The sequence below is a fragment of the Arvicola amphibius genome, chromosome 8, assembly GCF_903992535.2.
Source record: "Arvicola amphibius chromosome 8, mArvAmp1.2, whole genome shotgun sequence".
NCBI lineage: Eukaryota > Metazoa > Chordata > Mammalia > Rodentia > Cricetidae > Arvicola > Arvicola amphibius.
The window spans coordinates 116987350-117011434 of record NC_052054.1 but is presented as its reverse complement, the minus strand read 5'-3'; the positions used below and the strand labels follow the sequence as shown (position 1 = coordinate 117011434).

Here is a 24085-nt window from a genome sequence, read left to right as displayed (position 1 = left end):
GGTGCGCGTTAAGTGCAGGCAAAACACATATAAAACTAAAGAAAAATGCCATTAATTCCGGAGGGATACATAGTATTTTTTTAATACCAGTATTCTTTCTCTAGGATGTAGTCTCTAGTAGATGAGACTACTTCTGAACATCCTTAACTTTTCTTTGGAGTTAGTTACTCCAGAGACACTTCTGAGTGTAAATCCCTCAGGGCCGATTGGGAATAGTTCCAAAATTAAAGCATAATTAATTAATTAAAAGTAAGTCTGGAAAAGAGAAAAAGGAAGTTTTAGCCATATCAAAGCTCAGGTGTGACTGCAACCTGTAATTTAAGGAAAAGAGGTAAGATAAGAGTTTCTCATCCAGGCAGTGCTAGCGTACGCCTTTAATCTCGGCACTGGGGAGGCAGAGGCAGGTGGATCTCTGTGAGTTCGAGGCCAGCCTGGTCTATAGAATGAGTTCCAGGAGAGCCAGAGCTACACAGAGAAGTCCTGTCTCAGGGAAAAAAAGAAGAGTTTCTATAGAAACCATATCATAACTTGGTCTTTGATCGTTGTTAAAATCTCTACCAGCAGGGGTTAAGGTCTAACTCTCTAGCCTCTTAAACACTTGCCTTGCATGCTTGAGGACTGGAATTTAATCCCCAGTACTGAAAAAAAAAATCTGATAGTAAATCAGAAACACTCACGAATTACTCGCTGTGGTCTGTTTCCTCGGCAGTGAATGGCGTTCTCCACCCGTTGATTAGGGTCTCCAGACCCTCCCGGCCCCCTTGATAGTGTTTTTTTTTTGTTGGTTTGTTTTTTGTTTTGAATGCTGGGAATTGAACTAAGGGCCTCATACATGCTAGACAAGTGCTCTACCACCGAGCTACGTTCCAGCCCTAACCCAGGCACTAGAGCAATGAGGAGTCCAGGCATTGTGCAGCCATGTAAACCCAGTACTGACTGAGTACTGAGTTTCAGTACTTAGGGTAAGTACGAATGGTGAGTAAACTTGGAAAAAGCTGCCTTACCTGATTGCATAACCCTCAGGGAAGTCAATTATTGAGAAAGCTTAGAAACCTTGTTAGGGCCTTATGAAGTCCAAGAGCTCCTCCTGCCTCACCTTCCAAATGCTGAGAGGACAGACGCACGTCACCAAGGTCAGAAATGTAGAGACTTCCTCATACTAGAGCAGGGTACTCTGTTTAGTTCAGTCAAAACTTTAACAATAAACAAGATAAACAAAGGGGTCTGGAGATGGCTCAGAGGGCTTGAGTTCAGTTCCTATAGCAACAGCTCACAACCAGCTCTAACCCCATCTCCAGGGGAACACACACACATATCTCTCCTTAATAAAAACAATAAACTTACAATGAGAAAAACTTAAGCAGGGTTGGGAATGGAGATTCACACACCTATAATCCCAGCACTCAAGAGGCTGAGGCAGGAGGATAGGAAATTGGAGGCTAGGCTGGGCCATGTAGAAAAGCCATGCCTCACATGGGGACCTTGGGAGAGGGTTGAAGGGAAGGGGAGATGCGGGAGGGGAGCAGAGAAAAATATAGAGCTCAACAAAGATCAATAAAAAAGGAGGGGAGCCGTGCCTCAATATAACAAAAAACAAAAAGAATTTAAAGCAAAAACCCTGGGCTTTGCCTGTTTGCTTTGTGGGACCAACAAGCTTGTCTAGCTTCTCAATACCCAGTGGTAATCTAACCAAAATGGTCCTAATTCCACCACGGAGAGGACGAGCTCCGAGTCAAAGGATGTGCCACGTGAACTGAAGATGACTTTAGAATTGCTTACTGTAACACACACAAAGTAGAAATAAGTTTAAACAAAAGCAAGTTTAAAAATCATGTTGAGGTTGTTGAGGTTTTGTGATGAACAAAACATCACATTTCCATAGAATAAATTGTCCGTTTGGTCAGGGAGACCATGACATCCGAAATGACACAAAGCGGGTCTGCAGTGTCGTCAAGTCAGCGGTAAGGAAGCAAAGACTTCTCACCAGGCGATGCTTACACTGGCCAGTGCCGGCAGAGTAAGTCAAGTGACAGGCTGAAGACACCGGGACTTAGAAATGTTACCCTGAATATTATCTTAGCTATCAGATAGGAATTTTGCTTTGTTGGTTTGTTCCAGACAAGGTCTCACGTCACCCAGACTGGCCTCAAATTGACAATATTACTAAAGATAACCTTGACCATCTGAGCTTCCTGCCTTCAACTCCTAAGTAATGGGATTGCAGGAATACCCCACACCCAGCTCTAGACATCAGTTTAGGAGGAAAAGTTCCAGTGGCTGTAGGCGGAAGGCTGTTAGTTCATTCCTCGCTGCCCAGACCCAAAACAATCACACAGAAATGATATCATTTGCAATACTGTTTGCCCAATAGCTTAAGTGTATTTCTGGCTTACTCTTATATCTTAAATTAACCCATTTCTATTAATCTGTGTATCGCCACGTGGCTGTGGCTTACCAGCACTTATGGGTAAGGTTCTGGTATATCTGTCCCGCTGGTGGTTACGTGGCATCTCTGACTCCACCTACTCTTTCTCTATTTATCCCTTCCAGCCTGGCTATGTTCTGTTAACCCTTTGGCCAAAAGCAGCTTCTTTATACATAAACCAATAAAAGCAACACATATACAGAAGGACTTCCCACACCAGGTGGCCACCAATCACATTTCTGTCAGGAGATACCTTCATCCAGGTAGCTAACAGCTAGCATAAGACACTTGTCTCAGCTCCATCTTGCTAGAGAAAGCTCAAAATGTAGTTAGTACTGGTATGCCCAGATTGCGGAGTTCCCCAAAAACCAACAAGGAGATCTGAAGGAGCAGAACAAACACCATTTTGAAAAAGAACTCCATTTTACACAAGACCTAACAAAGGGGGGGGGGGGTGAATGCAGCCCAGCAAAGTCATAAACATTCCCAAGAAACTATACCAGCCCTGGTAAAAGTGACCAGGACACCTACCAGGGTGTCCAGAGAACATCTGTTTACATCTGCCTGCTTCAAATGTCCTGTGGGTATCTGATTAGTGGCTGTTTTGAAATTCCCCTTTACCCCAACCAACAAATGCAAAAGTTGTATACTTTTACCCAATCCCGAAACACCAAGGCTTGTGCAACCCTGCCTTGCAGTTTTTGCCTTGAAAAGCCCCTTACCTGAAGCCTCGGGGCATTCTCCCTTAACCTGCTGCAGCGGTGTGTTGGATTACGGTCTGACTTAGCTAACTTGTAATCGATAAACCCCAGTGTGTGTGCATCAGATACGGGCTCTGTGGTGGTCTTGTTTGGGGGTCCGGTGATGACTACAACAGACCGAGTCCCATGTGTAAAAAAGCAAAGAGCCTTTATTCAAGTTCGAACTTAGACTCTCCATGTGTCCAACACAATGACATGATCAGAGAGTCCCGAGCTCAGCTGGAGTGGGGTTTTTATCATAGCAGATTTGGGGTGAGGGATTTCTAAGGTTCAGGACCCCTAATTGGCTGACTTTTGTCTAGGGGTGTCTTGGTGGAAAGGGATGGGTGTGTGCTGGGCTAAGGTACATCCTATCTACAATGGGTTGAATGGTAGGAATTTCTTTTGGAACAGCAGGTACTTTCCCCTTGGATGGTCTGTTCCTGGGTGGCCTTTCTTGGAACCAGATGTTGCCTTAGGGAAATCTGAAACTCAGGCCTCTCTCCACCTTGTCATGGCTGAGCCCTACAAGTCCTATTGAGGCACAGTCACATCTATTATAACCAGAATACTGACTCCCTGCCGCTCACCAGAATGGAGCACATCCTATCACCTAGAGTGAAAGAGAAATTGGGTGCAGACAAATGACCCCAGCTCTCGGATGCTGGGAACGCCTGTGAGAAGCTTGGGACGTTGGAGGGCACATGGATCCCTCACCATACAAGGGCAGCCCCAGGGGACTGAGCAGCAATTCTATCTGGAGTGAGGCATGAAGAAGAGGGGTGGGCAAGATGGCTGGAGTGAGGAGGATGAGCTCCCCCGAGCAAGGCCTCAGTTGGTTGAAGCGGGGAGTGGAGCAAAAGACAAGACTGTTGGAATGGTACCCAAGTGGAGGACGATGGGAAAGGAGCTGTAGATTAAAGGGTGACCTCTCATATTTTATTTATTTGTTTGTTTGTTGTTTGTTTGTTTTTTAAACAGGGTTTCTCTGTGTAGCTTTTGCTGTCCTAGAATTCACTCTGTAGACCAGGGTTGGCCTTGAACTCAGGGATCCACTTGCCTCTGCCTCCCCAGTGCTAGGATTAAAGATGTTTACATCTGACTTCTTTCTTTCTTTCTTTCTTTCTTTCTTTCTTTCTTTCTTTCTTTCTTTCTTCCTTCCTTCCTTCCTTTCTTTCTTTCTTTCTTTTGGTTTTCTGAGACAGGGTTTCTCTATAGTTTTGGAGCCTGTCCTGGAACAAGCTCTTGTAGACCAGGCTGGCCTCTAATTCACAGAGATCTGCCTGCCTCTGCCTTCCAAGTGCTGGGATTAAAGGTGTACACCACCACCACCCAGCTTTATTTTTATTTTCATTGTATTTTAATTTATTTACTTACAGACAGATCTCATATAGACCAGACTAACCTCACATTTACTATGTAACTTACTGTGTAAGGATGGTCTTGAACTCCTGATCCTCCTGCCTGCCCCTCTCCAGTAATAGGATTACAGACATGGGCCACCAAGCTGGATTTATGAGGTTCTGGGGATTCAGTTTGGGGCTTCATGCATTCTAAGCAAGCACTCTCCCAGATGAGCTACCTTGCCAGCTCTTTCTTCCTTTTCATTCTTTTATTAATTTTGAGATGAGGTCTTGATATGTAATCCAGGCTCACCTTGAATCCATAACAATCTGCCTACTTCACCCTCCTAAGGTCCTGGGATTACAGTCATGTACCGTGTCTAGTGAAAGTGTCCCTCGTTATTTTAATAGACATAGGATACAACTGAGGGGACATGAAGATCCCATAAGCAGGAAGGGCGTGTAAAAACACCTGTCATCTACACACTGGAAACTAAAATGGGTGTGGACGCACCTGTCACCTGCACACTGGGATCTAAGATGGCTGTGGACGCACCTGTCACCTGCACACTGGAAACTAAGTGAGGGGCAGTAAGACTCTACCAGGAGGACACAGTCACAGTCCTGGAGGTGAGGAATGGGCCTGAGCTGTGGTGACGGCAGAGTGACCAGATAGGCAGGATGGATGTGGGAGTTGATAAATCACCTGGGCAGGAAGGGTGACTGAGCGGCTTCTGGGCAGGGGTGAAGAAGGAGGCGAGTGACCATATCCAGCTGTAGAGACACACCAGTGAAGGTACCGCTAACTGTGGACATGGAGCAGATACCTATGTTTGTTCACACACACACACACACACACACACACACTGCAGGAAACAGACACTTGGCACAACACTGGTGTCAGTAGTATAAAATGGTAAAACCTTGGAAGATGAACCAGGAATATCAGAGAAAAATGTTTTTTTGTCTTTTATTTGTTTTTAGTTAATTTAGTGTACTGCCCAAGTGCTTACACATAGAGTCCAGAGAACACCTTGCAGGGGTCTCCTCCTACCAGATAAGTTTCAGAGAATGAACTCAGGCCCTCAACTTGGCAACAAAGCCTTTACCCACACTGAACCATCTCACCGGCCCTGGTTTGGGTTTTTTGTTTATTTTTGAGATTGGGTCTCACTATGTGTATTCTTGACTGGCTTCATATTCACTATGTAGCCAAAGGGACAATGGACTTCTTCTAAACTTTATTTATTAAATAACCGTATGTATATATGAATGTTTTCCTTACATGCATGTGTATCACATGTGTGCTGTGTCTGTAGAGGACAGAAGAGGGTATTGGAGCCCCTAGAATTGGAATTACGGGTGGTTTTGAGCGGCCCTGTGAGTGTAGGGACCAAACCTGCCTGCCTCTGCCTCCCGAGTGCTGGGACTAAATGGTGCATGTGCTAGCATTGCCCAGTAAGGACAGGAATTTACAAACTGGAATATCATACATCATACATCATGCCCCCATAACTCTCCTTCCCCAGGAAATAAATACATTTATTTTACATTTAGCAAAAGAGAAGGGAAGGAGGAAGAAAGGAAAGAACATATCTGAGAGAGGGGTTAGTTCAGCATCTGCCAGCTGTACACAAAACACATTTAATCATCAGCCCTGCAATTTAAAATTAATTTATTAATTAATTAAAAATTAATAACAAAATGACAACTGCTAAAGAAGGACGAAGTGAGAAATCAAAGGCTTCGTGTGTTAGTATCAACCTCTCGTAACTGACTTATTTGTTGTGGTGGTGGATCTATTATTTCTTTGTTTTTTGAGATGAGGTCTCCCGTGTTACCCAGGCTGGCCTTGAACCCTAGGGCTCCAACAGTTCCCCTGCTTCTGCTGCTTAAGTGGCTAGGAGCACAGGCACACTCTGTGGACGCGGATGAGTCCTAATAGAAAGTGGGACCTGCTGCTGTAAGCAAGGCCTCAGACTTTACGTTGCTTACGCTGGAAAAACTTGACACCAGTGTCCTCTGATGTAATTCAGTGTGGTGACCTTTGACCTTGTGCTGAAAGAATGAACTCATTCAAGGACCAGCAGTATCAGCATCTCCAGGGAACCTCTGGCCCCACCCCTGACCTGCAGATTGTTATCTTGCCTTAGGAAGATTCCCGAATGATACCTGATGGGTTTTCTTTGAGAAAGCAGGCCTGTCAATTATTTCTGAAGAAAGTGTTTAATTGGAATCTACTTTAGGCTTTAAGAAATGGTAGGAGAATAACAACAAAATAATAATAATATAAATGTTTGGTTTGTTTTGACAGGATCTCATATAGCCCAAGCTGGCCTTGAACTCACTATGCAGCTGAGGATGGTCTTGAACTTCTGATTTTTCTGCTTCTACCTCCAAAGTGCTAAGATTACAAGCATGCACCATCACATTCAATATAAGAACATAACAATTTTTAAAAGCAAGCTGGCATATGTTTTGTGGCTGACACATGAGGATTATGGGTCCAAAGTCAGTGCAGCTACTGGGTGAGTTTCTGTCTCTATAAAATAATAAATAAATCTGGATTTTGACCCTAGGAAAAAAAATCATCATCATAGGGCTTGGGGAGGTATCTCAGTTAATATAGTGCTTGCCTGGCATGCACAGAGCCTCAAGTTCAATCCCAGCACCTCCTTAAAAAAAAAGGTGTGGTGCCCTCCCATGATCCGAGCACTGGGGAGGTGGAGGCTGGAGGATCAGAAGTTCCAGGTCATCCTTGGTTTTACAAAGCAAGTTTGAGGCCAGCTTGGGTTACATGAGACCTTGTGTGTTTGAGTTTTTGTTATTATTGTTTTTAAAGCGTGAATAAATAATACCATAAAGGAAAACTGGGGCTTACCATAAGGCAAACACCCTGTAAGATGGTTCTCTTGTCCCAGGTCATGGGGAAAGGGGAGGGACTTTTCTCAATTAAAAACGCTGAGAAGACGTGACAGCCAAAGGAAATCCTTGTTCCTGATCTGACTCCACATATAAAGGCAGATAAGGTCAGGGTGGAGATAACCGGTGGACTGTGGACTAGGGAGCGGGTGGTGTAGTAAATACTGGTACATACTCTCAGTTATGAAGATCTTATTCGAGCTACAGAGCAGAAGGGGCTAAACACTGGCTGCGAAGGAATAGTATTCCACGAAACTTCCCTTCAAACATATGTTCACACACATCATAAACACATGGCAAATATGCTAGCTCCTTAACCCACAGATGGCTGTCACACTTGTTTCTGCTTTTCTATATGGTTGATGTTTAACACAACAAGAAATTAGAAATTCATGTATTTATTTGGAGGCTGGGCATTGCGTTCAAGGCTTTTCGTATTTCAAGCCCATAGTTGATCACTGAGTTACATCTCCAACACTTTGAAACAGTTTGTTTTAGAGATATTAATTTTGTGTGTATGAGGCAGGAGGTTTTGTCTGCATGTATGTATATGCATCATATACATACATGGCTGGCAGAAGTCAGAAGAGGGCATCACAGAGGTTTGTGAGCTGTTCTGTGTGCGCTGGGAATCCCGCCAGAGTCCTCTGCAAGAGAAGAACTATTTTTAACCACTGGGCCATTTCTCCAGGCATAAAACGATTTTAAAAACATGTATTTGCCTGGCGGTGGTGGCACACACCTTTAATCCCAGCACTTGAGAAACAGAGGTAGGTGCATCTCTGTGAGTTTAAAGCCAGCTTGGTCTGCAAGAGCTAGTTCCAGGACAGCTAGGGCTGTTAAACAAAGAAACCCTGTCTTGAAAAACCAAAGCCCAAAACAAAATAACCCCCCCAAAAGCAAACAAGCAAAAAACCCCCCCAAAAAAACAAAAAGCCAACACACATATTCTCTCTCCATTGGATCTGGTTGCACACACCTATATCTCTGGTACTTGAGAGGATATAGGGATTAGAAATTTCAGGCCAGCTGAGCTGTAGAGCACAGCCCTGTGATTATTTGGGGGTGTTTTGTTTGTTTGTTTGGTTTGGTTTTTCAAGACAGGGTTTCTCTGTGTACCCTGGCTGTCCTGGAACTCTCTCTGTAGACCAGGCTGGCCTCGAACTCACAGAGCACACAGAGTGTGTCTGTGGTGTGTGTGTGTGTGCCACCACCACCCTGCCCAGGTAGGCCTTGACTTGGTGATCCTCCTGCCTCCACCTCCTTCAGCAAACCCTACTGGCATGGGCCACCACAACCGGCGCTTTTAGGAATTCTCCACTTTTGTGGTGTAATATGAGAATTGAACCCAGGCCCACAATAGGTGTGTGCTGTATCGCTGAGCCCACACTCGCAGTGAGAGTGGATGTAGTCGGCAGGCAAACGTTTAGCAATGAGAACAGCTGGATAGAGTCTAGAGACCCCGTCCTGAGCTATTTGCTAACAGGAACTTTGCTGTCATTGGGATACACCGTGGGGAGACTGGAAATGAAGGTGCACACAAATGTTTGTGGGCAGTAAAGACGGCTTAGTGGGTAAAGACATCGCACATCTTGAACCTGATATCTGGTCCTGGAACCCTCAGTGGAAAGAGAGAACCCAGCCCCGAAAGTTGTTCTCTGACTTCCACATACAAAATAATAATTATGATGGGAATAATAATAACTAATTAATTGCTTTGAAAGCTGTGTGTGGGACTGGAGAGATAGCTCAGCTGCCAAAAGCACCGCTGCTCTTCCCGAGGATCCAGGTTCCCTTCCCAGCGCCCATATGGTAGCTCACAAGCATCCCTAACCCCAGTTCCAGAGAATCCCACACCATCTTTAGGCCTCCACAGGCACCTCACAAGTACATAGACAAAACACACAAAAAATTCAGGCAAAACGCCCATACACATAAAAATTTAGGCAAAACGCCCATACACATAAAAATTCAGGCAAAACGCCCATACACATAAAAATAAATCAAGGAACCTAAAAAGTATCATGTATGGGTAAAAAGTGTATACACACACACACACACACACACACGTGCTGATAAAAGACACGTACAGCAGATGTGCACAGCACACACTCTGGAAAAGGGTCTGAGATACTTCAGAACAGACTATGAGCACTGACTCATGGGGAAATATCCATCCTGGAGTTTTTCCTTTCCGTTTTGTTTATAACTAAGTGAACATACATCCTTTTCATTCACAAGAAAGGGCACTACATTATTTCAAAACAAAACAGCACCTGCTCTGTGTTTACTCTCTTCACTGACTGTGCATGGGCCCTCATGTGCGGGTGCACACACACACACACACACACACACACACACACACACACACACACACTCGATTCAGTCTCCAGAGCTCTTGGGAAGGTCAAGGGGCCAGATCCCTCATCCCACCCTCTTCATCTTGCCCTCCTAAAGGACCAAGATTCCGAGGTGACAGAAGTTTGACAGGCAGCAGGAACGAGGCCACCGTTTCCAGTTCAACCTCGAAGTGGATGGGCAGTGAGACAGATCCCCAGGTCCAGGGCAGGGAGGTGGAGGCCCTTGGCTCCTGGGAGGAGACAGCGGAGCAGGGTTCAAAGGCATGGTTTATGGTAACTCATAAAACCTCCAGGTGGAGTCTGTGGCTCACAGGGGGGAGGACTGGAAGGGTCCTTGTGCCCACTGAGCGAGGGTCATGCTGAGTAGATGAGGCCTGTAGGGGTGTCAGGGGCCCAACCTGTCCCCAAGGGGACCCTGGCCTGTGTGCCGAAGTTCCAGCTGCAAGGCCCCAGGAGTCTGTGCTGTGTGTTGTAGTGCCCCCCGCCCCCCAGCCATCCCTCTAGGGCAGGAGAGTGGACAACTGAGTTCCCTTCCTGGTGGGAAGAAAGAATGGTCCAGACACCTGTCGCCTGCCCTGGTAGGGGTTGTCCATCTGCAGGGAGTGCCCAGGTCCTGAGCGGAAGTGCGCCCCATTCCCGCAGCTCTGGAGCCAAGGGTGGGGCACACACCAGCTCTGATTGTCAGGCTGTTGTTGGCATCTAGGTTCCCAGGGACCTGGGCACTTACTACCCCACCCCCTCATCTATTCTCTCTCTCTCTCTGGGGCCCTATCTTCCCTTATATGGTGAAGGAAGTTCCTAGGAGGGGGGGTGAGGACAAAGGTTGCTCTCCTGCAGCCAGCTTGCCACAACTTCCTAAGATCTCCCAGGTGGCGGCTGCCTCTTCCACACAGGTAAGGCAACTGGGTAGGGACACATGGGGACCACAGGTGATTGAAAGGGACAGGGTCCTTGCTTCTCTCTGACAGCCTGGACTGTCTGTAGCATGTTGGTACAGGTTTGGGGAATGAGGTAAGGCATTTTGAGGTTCTGGAAGAAGTAAGAAGCCAGCATGCTGTCCTGGGCCTTCAATGAAGGAAGTTCACAGGCCCCTAGCCGGTACCTCACCCTCTCTGCACTTCGGGTGCCATTCATGCAGGTGGCCTGGGGCTAAGGTGGGTCCTTAGGGCTGGGATTTCTAGAACTGAAATCAGAACAGTCCTGAGAGAGCTGGGATGGTAGGTCTCCTTGACTGGAGTCATTCTCTCTTGCTGCTCATCTCTTGGTCCACTTCTTCTTGATCTGAAGTGGTTGTTTTCTTTGTGTCACCATTTTCTGACACTCCCGGGACCTCAGGTGTAAACTACGGCCACCAGGAATCCAGTGATTGAGCCCAGAGGAAGGGGAGAGGCAAGAGTAGGAGGCTACAGGGCCGTGTAGGCCTTGTCGGGCCTGGACATCACCCCTGCCCTAGAAGTGGCCCCTCTGTTTCCCCAGTCACCTTGGTCTATTTTACCAGAGCTGGGCATGAAAGCCTAGCTCGCCTAGAAATTTGGGGTTTACTCTGTCCAAGGCCATCTCTCCAGGAATCTTCCTGTCACTTGGAGGCTGGGAGTATCTGCTTCTGGGGGGCTCCCAGGCCCTGGGTAGCAGGAGTGTATCCTTTGTATAAGGAGGAGTGACCTAGCCCACTGTTACCACACTCCTGTCTAGTTAAGAGCTGCGTACTGGGAACCAAGACTCATAGCAGCACACTAGGGGTCCCTAAAGTTGCACCCCAAGAATAATAGGACAGCAGATAAGGAAGGATGGGTGGCTGGAGATAAGACTCTAAATCTGTCTAAAGCCCAGTGAGGAACTCCTTCCATTTCCTAGTTCAGGCTCAGGTGTATGAGGGCCAGCTGTGTGTTCCTGCTATAGACAATGAGCTGGCAGCTACAAACATCTGTCATTATCCTGTGTGTAATCTGAGTATTTGAGAGGCTGAAGCAGGAGGATTGCTATATGTTTGAGGCTAGCCTGGGCTATAAGTAAGATTTTTGTCTACCATCAAAAAAAAAAAAAAATCCCACCTGTGTAGGTCGTGGACCTTGGGGACTTTAGACTTACAAAAAGGCTTTTTCGTTACTGTGTGGTGAGGGCTGAGAGAGCCATCAGTCTGGGACACAGTGAGATCCTTGAGAAAGGACTCCCTGCCAGCCTCAGAATTCTGGGAAGGCTTCCTGTAGGAAGTGTGGAAAAGCAGAGACAGGTGTAGCCCGGGCACCAGGGCGGTAGCCAGGCTAGGATTCTAGAAGTCAGGGTAGCAGAAGAGAGTGTGGGTAGACAGACTGTTAGGGGGGAGACTGTTGGGACAGAATGGAAGGAGGGGGAGGTGTCTGAGATTCTACATAGACTTTTGGTTCTCTGGGTGACAAGTGTCCTCCTAGGGCTAGGGCCATAGAAGGGTGCGGACCGGGGGTAAGTCAGTGAGTTCAAGCTGAGGAAATATCCACCCCAGGTTCCTTGCTGTCGGGTCCGGGGATGAGGGCCATCCAGTCCTCCCTGAAGTTTAGGGGGAGCTGAGGGGTTCATCTGGGATCAGGGAGAGGTGTTTGCTCTGACCAAGATGGTAGGTGCAGTAGCAGCTGGCGGTGCTGATGGGGTTGCACTAGCCACATCTGAGAATCAGCCATCACCACTTGGCCCTAAGGAGGCTGTCCCCTCTCTGTTTAGGTTGTTGTGGCAGGGTGGGGGTGTGTGGGTAGGAGGGTCCCAATCTCACTTCTCTTCAGGGAGAGGCAGTGAGTCTTTATCCCCTCTCTGGTGCCAACAGACAGCCCTGTGTCTATCATTAGTTCATTCTGCTGCCAATTTGCTCCAGGACATCCATCTGGTAGACCTCTGCTCCTAGCTCACCCATGACCCACTTCCTCACCTGGGAAGTGCAGAAGAGAGTCTTAGAGAAAGGGTAATTGTAACAGAGATGGCAGGAATAAAACAGAAAATGCTGTCCTCTTATTCAAATTGATCTTGCTGAACCAAAAGGATTGTGTGTGTGTGTGTGTGTGTGTGTAAAACCCTTCATGCTAAGGAATATGTGATGTTTGCAGTCATGCCAACAGGGGTATCAGGTGGAGTCAGGCCCGTGGAGCTTCTGCAAACACAGCAAGCTTCCAAAGTTGGACAGGTGGCCCAGATCACCAAGGGGCGGGTTGACCAGAGTGGGCAGAACATAAGATAAGTCAGCCTGCAGGGCTGAGAAGAGGGAGTCTACAAAGGCCAAGCCATTTATTATCCAAGACGTGACTCAAAACCAAAGTGCACGGAGAGATTAGCTGGAGAGATGGGGCTGTCAGTGTAGGGCACTCGACCTTTCGCTTGTTAGTCACTAGGCCAAGGAACAGTCACGGAGGGTAACTGACCCCTCCTGCTCCATTTGGGGCAGGCATGTGAAGCATGGGTGGTGGTCATATTGGTGGAGAGGGTTGAAAAATGGCATGAGAACCACCAGGCTCACGACAGGAATCCTGGCCAGTTTTCAAAGGACTCAGGCCTCGTCTCTGGCAGAAGTAAAGTATCTAAGCCCTAAGCCTCATTCTGGCCTAATTAAATCAGAATCCCTAGGGATGCAGGCTCTGAGCTCAGGAGCATCAGTATTTTTAAAAACCTCCCAGGTGACTCTGATCAGCCGCTGGAACAAACACAGCTACAGGTCCAAACAGAAAATGGCATTGCTAGGGACAGGGGCCAGGAGAGGCTTCTTCAAGTCCAGTGGGTGGAGGGTGCTTAATAGTAGTGGCAGTTTCTCTCTGCTTGTCACCCACCCACTCACCCATCCACCCACCCACCCACCTACCTACCCACTCATCCATCCACCCACCCATTCATCCACCCACTCATGCACCCACCCTCCCACCCACCACCCATCCACCCCCACTCACTCATCCACCCACTCTTCCACCCACCCACTCATCCACCCACCCACGCACCCACCCATCCACTCACTCATCCTTCCATTCACCCTTCCACCCACCCACTCACTCATCCACCCACCTACCCATCCATCCACCCATCCACCCACTCACCCATCCACCCATCCATCCACCACCCACCCACCACCCATCCACCCCCACTCACTCATCCACCCACTCATCCACCCACCCACTCATCCACCCACCCACTCATCCACCCACCCACGCATCCATCCACCCACCCACGCACCCACCCACCCACTCACACATCCACTCACCCACCCACCTACCTACCCACTCATCCATCCACCCACCCATTCATCCACCCACTCACACATCCACTCACCCACTCACTCACTCATCCATCCACCCACCCATCTACCCATCCACTCACCCACCCACCCATCCACCCACTCACACATCCACCCACCCACCCATCCATTTATCTAAACCCTCCCTTTCTCCTTACTCTTTCCCTGCTTTTCCTCACTCAATCATACATCTAACAGAGAATTAGTATTGTACTAAATGCTGGAGACTTAATTTTTTTAAAATTACATTGACTGATTGCTTGATTGTGTATATGTGTAGGCATGTGCACACCACAGCACACATGCAGCAGTCAGAGAATAAATTTTGGTTGTTTCTGTCATTCCATTTGAACCATTTCCTAGCACCTAATTATTATTGGGAAGCTTCTTATGTAGCCCTAGCTGGCCTCAAGCTTGCTGTGTAGCCAAGGGTGACCTTTAGCTCCGGCTCTTCCTGTCTCCACCTGAGTACTAGGATTACACCACACCCAATTTAATGCTGGGGATTTAGTACTGAGCAGACAGAAATGGTCTCTGCCCTTGCAGGAACATCTGGACAACAGTTGAACGTGGTGGTGCATGCCTTTAATCCCAAACTCTTGGGAGGTAGATCTCTGAGTTCAGCTTCAGCCTGGACTACAGAGTGAGTTCCAAGACAGCCAGGGCTATATAGGAAAACTCTTTCCCCAAAACCAAACAAACAAAACAAAACAAGCAAACAAAAGATATTTTGGGGCACTAGAGAGATGACTCAGTGCTTAAAAGCACTGACTGCTTCTCTAGAGGACCCAGGTTTGATTCCCAGTGCCACATGGCAGCTCATAGCTGTCTGCAACTCCGGTTCCAGGGGATATGCATATGTCTATAGGCAAAATGGCCATATCCATAAAATAAAATAAAGCTGAAAATATTCTGGGCAACAATCGCAGTGATTGGAGGATGTTGGTGGGGCCTGGTGAGCGACAGGCATGCGCTCCTGTATTATTATGGTAAATTACTCAGAAGATGTCCATCCATCCATCCCTCCATCCGTCTGTCCATCCGTCCATCCGTCCGTCCATCCGTCCATCAGTCTTCTATCTATCCATAGAATAGCCCAGGCTAGTTTGACCCTAAATTACCTTCACCCCAGTGCTGGGATTACAGGTATTCATCAACACCCCACTCATTTTATTCTATTCTTTATTCAGGAGCTGGGGGTGGAACTCCAGGCCTGGGTGTGCTAAACAAGCTCTCTGCCACAGAGCTACAGCCCCAGTTCCCACTTTATCCAGGCGATTCTGCGACATTTAACACATTCCCCACGCTATGCAGCGCTCTCCACTCTCCAGTTCCAGCACTTACTCCGTGCCCACTGTTCCTCCTGCCCAAACCTAGTAACCACAGTCTCTGCCGCTACAGATTTGCATGTCTGACTAGGTCATGTAAATGGGATGGTTTATTATGTATGCTTTTATGACTGGCTCCTTTCTCTTAGCACAGTTTGCGTTGGGGGCGTGTGTCATTACTGTACTCCACATTACAGCTTCATAGTGTAGTGGATACACCACTTCCTGTTTCATTTACTGATGGACATTTGTGGTCCCTCCCCCACTACTACCACAACCACTCTCCCCCCACACCCACTCTTTTTTATTTGGTTTTTTTTTTTTTTTTTTTTTTTTTTTTTTTGGTTTTTCGAGACAGGGTTTCTCTGCAGCTTTAGAGCCTATCCTGGAGCTAGCTCTTGTAGACCAGGCTGGTCTCGAACTCACAGAGATCTGCCTGCCTCTGCCTCCCGAGTGCTGGGATTAAAGGCGTGCGCCACCACCGCCCGGCACACCCACTCTTTTTGAGACAGGGTCTTCTATGTAGTCATGGCTGTCGAGAGTTCACTACACAGACCAGGCTGTGGTTCCACGTTTCACACTTGTGAATAGAGCTGCTGTAAACTTCAAGAACAGTTTTCTTTCTTTTCTTTTTCCTGTGTGTGTGTGTGTGTGTGTGTGCGTGTGTGCCGTGTGTGCACGTGTGTGCATGCGTATTTGTGTGTACACATGTGAGTACCTGTGTGTGGAGGCCGGAAACAAACTCAGGTGTTATTCCTCAGGTAGCCCCCACTTTCAAAATCTTTAAATATTATATTTGGTGTGTGTGTGTGTGTGCATGTGTGTGCGTGTGTCGGGGGAGTGGGGTGCACGCATACCACAGTGAACATGTGTAGGTCAGAGGGCCATTTGTTGAAGTTTTCTCCTTACACCGTGTGGGTTCCAGGGATTGAATTCAGCTCCTCAGGCTCATGAGCAAATCCCTTTACTCACAGAACCACCTGCTGCCACCCTGCCCCTTTTGTCCCAGACAGGGTCACCCGCTGGTCTAAAGCTTACCAAGTCAGTTAGGCCATTGGCCAAGACAGGGATATACCTGTCTCCACCTCCACAGTGCTGGGATTACATGTAGACACCGCAGACACCTCCACTCGAAGCTTTTCACATGCGTCCTGCGGCTAGGACAAGCACTTTACCAACTGAGCGATCTCCCTGACCTTTTTTATGTTTTGTTTAGTTTGATTTTTCTATGCTTAAAATTGGGCTTAGTGTTGCATATCTGCAATCTGAAATAGTGAGTTCAAGGCCAGCCTGGGCTACGTGAGACCTTGTTTCAAAAAGCCTACAGAGCAGGGAGAGTGAAGCTACAGAAGAGGCTTAAAGTGGGTATGGTGGCACACAGGACAGCCTGGGCTACATAGCAAATCCTTGTCTCAAAAACATGGAGGGAGGGGTCTCTTTTAAGTGCTGGGTTATGTAACTTATACTAAGGGAGCCAATGTAGGCATTTGGATAAGAGCAGGGCATCATCAAAGCTGGGTGGGAAGGCTCGAGGCTAGATCCTAGGGGTTAAGACTCCCAGTGGGGAGCCAGCTTCCCTTCCTCCTCTAGGCATCAAGTCTGTGACCTCCACCTAAGACTGGCGCTCCTAACTAGATGGGTGTGGCTTTCACATGCCTTCTCCTCTAGGCTCACCCACCATGACCAAATTGACTTCTCAAGTCAAAGGCTCTCTCAACATCACCACTCCAGGAATACAGATATGGAGGATCGAGGTGAGTCTTGTCTGGAGGGGAGTTCAGGGATTCAGGAGGGTGGAGGAAGCCTGGCATTGCCCAGTCTCCTCCAGCCAGGTCCTGCATACTTCAGGGAGCTGCTGGTGTCACCCCTGCCACCCCGTCCTCTTTTCTCCATCTCTTCCTCATCTGCCTTTTCCTCCTTCCACTTCCTTGTCCCCATTAGCCCTATCCTTCTCTGTTCTGTTTCCTCCCTTGTCCCTTTCCCAGACAGGGTCACCCACTGGCCTAAAACTTACCGAGCTTTCCCCCCACCTTTCATTTCTGGGCACTGATCTTTTTGATTTGGGGTATCTTGTGGTCCTGAAGTCGGAACCGAGGGCCACACCTAGTAAGGACTATAGCTAAGCAACATCCAAACCTTGTTGGGCCCTGCATCTTCGACTCTCATCCTCCTACACATCTCCTGGTCAGCTTCCTTACCTGGTGGTTCTGGTAGCTCCTATGACTTCTTTCTAGCCTGGACCAGGTCACGCCTCCTGGGGTGATGGTGTCCGGTTCCTGGGAGGTCACTGTATTGATCCCAAACTTAGTACAACCACATGATTGGCACAACACACAACAGCCGAGAATGACTAGACCCAGGCAGTCTTGTAGCTTTGGTCTCCTGGGTAGGCGGGACTACACGTTTGTCACCATGTCCACTGTGACCTTTCTCTCTTCAGGCTATGCAGATGGTACCTGTTTCTTCCAGCACCTTTGGAAGCTTCTTCGATGGTGACTGCTATGTAGTCCTGGCTGTAAGTGGGTCAGGCCGGAGGGGGCTGCACAGAGCAAAGTCTACTGGGTATTAGGGCAGAAACGAGAGGCTGAAGGCTGTGCTGAGGGGTGGTCTGGCTTCAGCAATCAGTTTAAGTGGAGACTGCTTGTTCGTTCCCGGCTGCCCAAGCCCAAGTAATCACACAGAAACTGTATTAATTACAACACTGTTTGGCTAATATCTTAGGCATATTTTTAGCTAGGTCTTGCATCTTAAATTTTATTTTTGTTATTTTATATTTTACCACAAGGCTCATGTTTGTTAGTCTTGCTTCTTGGGCAGCTACATGGCATCTGCTTCCTTCAGCAGCTACATGGCATCTCTTTGACTCCGCCTACTCTGTCTCTATATCTCTTCCAGCCTGGCTATATTCTGCCCTGCCATAGCCCAAAGCAGCTTTATTCGTTCACCAACACAAGCAACACATATAGAGAAGGACATCCCACATCAAACCATTGTTTACAAGAGTGCCCAGGTGCCCAACTGTGGGGCTCCAGAGGGCTCAGAGATGGTTTGTAGAGCTTTCCTCTAGCTCTGGAGCCTTGAACTCATTCAGCCTTGGGGGCCTTCTGAGTTGGTCCACCTTTTATTGTTATTGTATTTTTTGGTGTGTGTGTTTATGCATGCCGTGGAGAGGATGTGAATTTCAGAGGACACCTTGGGGGAGTCAGTTCTCTGCTTCTACCATGTGGGTCCCAGAGACTGACCTCAAGTTGTCAGTTACAGTGGCAGGCACTGGCCCCACCTCTCTAAAACCCACCATCATCTTCATAGCCCTTCATGATGTTTGCACATCCTGGCACCACCAACATCACTAAGGACATTCATGCTTTTCTTTTCTTATACTGAGTTGCTTCTGATTTTTAAAGTTTTTCAAAATTACATTGACTGACACATTTATTTATTTTGTGAGTCTGTGCGTGTATGTGAGTATGCATAGGACTGCACACGTGCTAAGCAAGGTGCACGTGCTGCCACAGGCTGATTTGCAGGAGTCGGTGCTCTTTTTCTGTCACGTGGGTCCCAGGGATCAAACTCAGGTTGCCAAGCTTGATTGCAAGTGCCTTGACCCATAGAGTTCTCTTGTCTGCCCTGCTTCTAAATTTTGAAGATACATGTTTAACAATTCACCACATTCTTACTGTAAGTGAAAAGCGGAGCCACGTGTCACAGATTGAAAACGGCTGTGGTGTGTTTACACAATCATTACGTGTACAGCAGGTATTTGTGTCCACAGGGTATCTGTGGATTCAACTAACTATGGATTGAAAATATTTAGAAAAAAGTTGCTTGCGAGGGCCTGGTGAGCTGGCAGCTCAGTTAAGAGTGGATGCTGCTCTGCAGAGGAGCTGAGTTTGGTTCCCCGCACAGCAGCTATGTAGGTTGGCTACAATTGCTTCTGACTCTACCTCTGGGGGATCTGATGTGCACAAACACACACACACACCCAAAAAATCCAATGAAATATGTGGTGAATGATCACATAGATATTTTTCTCGCCACTATTTCATACACAGTACAGTGTGGCAACCGTTCTGATCGCCACCTGCCTGGGTTCAGGAATTAGGACTCATCTAGAGATGATGTAAGGTCTAAGAGACACCTGGGGTGTAGCTCAATGGTAGAGTTCTGACTTATCATCCAGGAGGACCTGAGTTTGATCCCTACTCCTGCAGGAGAGGTGCTTTGGCATACAGGCCAGTAATCCCAGCACCCCTGAGGTAGAAAGAGAAATCATGGGAGGGCATCCTTCAGCCCAGAATATTCCTACCCAGTGTGGGCTACATGAAACCCTGTATCAAACACAATAACAAAACAGTAGTAACAAAGCTGATTCTCGAGCCAAGGAGATGGTTCAGCAAGTAGGTGTAGGTGTCTGACCTCCTGAGTTCAAAACCTTACAGTGCAGTAGGAGAGAAGCAACTCCCAAAGGTTGTCCTCTGACCTCCACCCTCGCTCTGAGCATGCCTATAACTGTGTTTAAATACACCTATGTGAATATGCATATGTGCGCATACCCTACACACACACACACACACACACACACACACACACACACAATTTTTTAAGCATAAGAGGATTTTGCAGATTCCATACAAACATCACATACCATTTTACAGAAGGGACTCGAGCATGTATAGAGCTCCCATGGGATCCTGTCCCTCACAGACCATGAGAGACAATACATTTGTTTGCCCATATAGTCATCTTACTGGTCTCTAATAGCTCACACCCATCAATCCACGTGAATTATTTTCAAGATGAGAACAAGATCCAGAGAAGGGAGGGCCACGTCGTGTTTTCTACCAGTAGAGTTGGTGACTGAGCTGGGCTCCTGACAACAGGCCAGAGGCCTCCTTGGGTCCAAGTACTCAGGAGGCCGTGTAGAATGGGAGAGGGAGCTGTGGGACCCCACAGGTCTCACCACACAGATGCCCCCTTCCCCCAGATCCACAAGACCAGCAGCACCCTGACCTACGATATCCACTACTGGATTGGTCAGAATTCATCCCAGGATGAGCAGGGGGCAGCTGCCATCTACACGACGCAGATGGATGACTACCTCAAGGGCCGGGCTGTCCAGCACCGTGAGGTCCAAGGCAACGAGAGCGAGACTTTCCGAAGCTACTTCAAGCAAGGCCTTGTGTAGGCAGGGGTGCAGTGGGGCTGGGGAGGATCCCAAGATTGGTCTTTGAGGTGGGGATTAGGACATGGGGGCTGGGCTGGAGAGAAGGGCCACTGAGGCTCTGGGCAGCGGGAGGTGATCTGGGCTAGGAAGAAAGCCTGGATGAAGCTCTGGAGATTGCGGGAAGCTCGTGCAGCCTTTGCTGACTTTTCTCCACCTTTCCACTCCTCACACTTATTTCTGCTGTTGCCCTGACCCAGGACTGTCCCTCTGAGTCTGCTTTCACTTGATTTATCCCTTGGCTTCTAAGATCCCATGACTATGGCCGATGAATTCTGTCTTCGTTCCTGTCTAGGTGTGGTGGACTGCTCATTGCCTGAGCACCCCCCAATCCCCGCCCCTCAGGTCATTGCCTGAACATCCCCCCAAATCCCCGCCCCTCAGGTCATTGCCTGAACATCCCCCCAAATCCCCGCCCATCAGGTCATTGCCTGAGCACCCCCCCCAATCCCCACCCCTCAGGTTGTCACATCAAACCCTGCTCTCTCGGGCCACTGGGCGTTCGTTCGAGTGGCCTCTCTCCCTTCTTCCTCCTCAGTGTGCTGTGTCTGGGGCCTTGGCCTTATTCCCGATTTCTTCTCTCCAGATCTCACCACAATTGATTATCACTGCAGACCCTTCTGCAGGGCAGGGAACTAAGGCAAGAGGCAGGAAGACCTACATTGCAGGGTCAGGTGCATGGTCCAGGCTAACCAAGCATTTGCAGGACACTGATGTAACAAAGTGTAACTTTGATGTTTGAACTTTAAGTATTTCCTTTGCCTGAGCCTGTCCCAGTTGGGGCCTCAGAAGGGCACAGGCAGCTCAGGACCTCGGCATATCTCCTGACTCAATACCCTTGAGTCAGCTTTCCTTTCTTTCTCTCTCAGGATCCAGAAAGGGGGAGTGGCTTCTGGCATGAAGCACGTGGAAACAAATTCCAGCGATGTCCGGCGACTGTTGCACGTCAAGGGCAAGAGGAATGTGCTGGCTGGAGAGGTGGGGCAGGCCCAGCCCGGACACTGGCCAGCAACCCAGCGGGGCTGAGTGAAATGAGGGTGGCCAGAGGTAAAAGGCTCCCTGTTCCCTCTAGGTGGAGATGTCGTGGAAGAGCTTCAACAGAGGGGATGTCTTCCTGCTGGACCTCGGGAAACTCATCATCCAGTGGAATGGGCCAGACAGCAACCGCATGGAGAGACTTCGGGTAACCCTGACAGGGCACCTCATCTCTGTAATTCAGCAGACCTCACCTGCTTTAGCAGCCTCAGCAGCACCGCCCCCCCCGCTTCCCCCACCCCACCCTGTGAAAGTAGACAGAGAGGCAATGCTGCTGTGTGACTGTTAGGCTTATGACTAACTTATGATTTATGGCATGGGTGACCCTGTCAGGTCCCACAGCAGGTGAGAGACAGACAGATACGCCATGCAGAGAGAGCTTGGGTTTGCAGAGTTTATTTAGTGGGTATTGGGAGGATATGGGAAGGCAGGGGGTATGGAGAGGAGAGAGAAATTGAGGGGGGGAGGACGGAGGTAGGGAGCTGATGCCTCTTCAGAAGAAGGACAGAGAGAGAGAGAAAGGAAGAAAGGCAAGATCACCTTCCTTCAGCAGGAAGCAGGAAATTGGGAGTGGGCAGAGCGTGTCTCTTAAAGGTACAGGGCACCCAGGTGACTGGGCAGGCCAGCATAATTATAATACTAACCCTTAAGGTGGAGTAGCCAGAAAGGAAAGGGAGAACCAGAGGAATGATTGCTGGAAGAGTGGCACTAGGGACCAGATGAAGGTACGGCAAAGGCCCTGGGTCGGTAGGGAACCCTTCAGGCCTGTGGGAATATGATGAGCCGCCAGCAGGTCTCACAGACAGGATTTGTGGCCAGCAGGTTGGGAAAAAGGGTTAGGTCTTTTGCTTGGGACACCCAGTTAATAGAGCTTCTCTGATTTCTGAGTAGACATGGGCTGGGGAGAGGACCAGCTGGAATCTGGGCTTCGCTTTGTACGGGATGAGGACCCAAAGCCTTATGCTTGAGAACAGTAGGAACAGTGGAGGGCCAAGCCCTGAGATGGGAAAGATCTCAGGGAGACATAGAGGGCCCTTTTGGCTATCTGAAGAGGGGCTGTCCTAAGAGGAGAGCCGAGAGCTAGGCCGGAGACAGAAGCATGAGAATGACTATCCCCAAGGGCCAAGGAACTCCAGAGCACCCGTGAAAGGAGGGGCTTTGGGCTAAAGAAGAACACACTACAGTGTGCAGGCACCCAGGGGTCTATGTGTGTATATGCATGCTTGTGTAAGCTTTCATGGAACTGAGCTGTGTGTGTGTGAATGTGTTATATAGGTATGTACATGTGAATTTGTACTGTGAGCATGGGTGCTTTGGGTAGACTGAATATAGTACTAACATCTTCGAGGGTAAGCTTTCGTACAAAACCATGAAAGGAAATCACAGATTCCCAACAGTGTCAAAACTAAAGGTCTAGCTTCCCTATCCCACTCCCCCAGACGCCTTGTCCATTTCTATGAGGAAATCTACTTTCCCAGGGCTTCCTACTGTTTCCTCACACACCTGACAAGACTTGACTCCACCCCTTGTAAATCTGCAAGGTGGAGTGGGGTTTGCCCTGCAGAGTCCAGGGTGGTGAACAGCACTGCCCTGTCTGCTGCTGCAGGGCATGACCTTGGCCAAAGAGATCCGAGACCAGGAACGGGGTGGACGCACCTACGTGGGTGTGGTGGAAGGGGAGAAGGAAGGGGACTCCCCGGAGCTGATGGCAATTATGAACCACGTGCTGGGCCAGCGCAAGGAACTGAAGGCAGCAATTCCTGACACTGTGGTGGAGCCGGCGGTTAAGGCTGCCCTCAAGCTGTACCAGTGAGTTCTGGGCCGGGGCCTTCCTGGGTGCAGGGTCTTCCTGGATGCGGGGCCTTCCTGGTTGCTGGGCCTTCCTGAGCGCGGGGGTCTTCCTGGGTGCAGGGTCTTCCTGGATGCCAGGCCTTCCTGAGCGCAGGGGCTTTCCTGGGGTAGGATGTTCTGGCTGTGGCACCTCCTATCCATGCCTTGCTTTGTCCTGCAGTGTGTCTGACTCGGAAGGAAAGCTGGTGGTTAGGGAAGTTGCTACTCGGCCGCTCACACAGGACCTGCTCAACCATGAGGTGAGAAGGGGCTGGAGGACCCCAAGCAAGGGACACCTATAAAGTGCTAAAGCAGATATAGGGGGGAAACCTAGCCCCCCCTTTCTCCCCAACACCACAGGCTCATTTAGTTTTTTTTCTACTGACTCTAGGACTGTTATATCCTGGACCAGGGAGGTCTGAAGATCTTCGTGTGGAAGGGGAAAAAAGCCAATGAGCAGGAGAGGAGCGGGGCCATGAACCAGGCCCTGGTAAGGAAAGGGTCTGGCCCAGTGGTTCTCAAGTTCCCTAACGCTGTGACTCTTTAGTACAGTTCCTCATGTTGTGCCGACCCCTGAGCATAACATTTATTCCATCGCCACATCATAACTGTAGTTTTGCCACTGTTATGAATCAGAA

The 24085-nt window shown here is 48.6% G+C and overlaps 1 protein-coding gene across 1 annotated transcript in view; it reads left to right on the top strand.

Annotated features, from left to right (window-relative positions):
- Positions 1 to 10660: 10660 nt before the first annotated feature.
- The window catches only part of Vil1 (villin 1), a 29598-nt gene continuing 16173 nt past the window's right edge, over positions 10661 to 24085 (top strand). Inside the window, exons 1-9 of the mRNA XM_038339951.2 lie at positions 10661 to 10683; positions 17030 to 17115; positions 17802 to 17876; positions 20346 to 20542; positions 21452 to 21560; positions 21655 to 21765; positions 23224 to 23426; positions 23629 to 23707; positions 23839 to 23937. Coding sequence (XP_038195879.1) covers positions 17041 to 17115; positions 17802 to 17876; positions 20346 to 20542; positions 21452 to 21560; positions 21655 to 21765; positions 23224 to 23426; positions 23629 to 23707; positions 23839 to 23937 — 948 coding nt within the window. The 5' untranslated portion in view covers positions 10661 to 10683; positions 17030 to 17040. The remainder of the gene's footprint in view (positions 10684 to 17029; positions 17116 to 17801; positions 17877 to 20345; positions 20543 to 21451; positions 21561 to 21654; positions 21766 to 23223; positions 23427 to 23628; positions 23708 to 23838; positions 23938 to 24085) is intronic.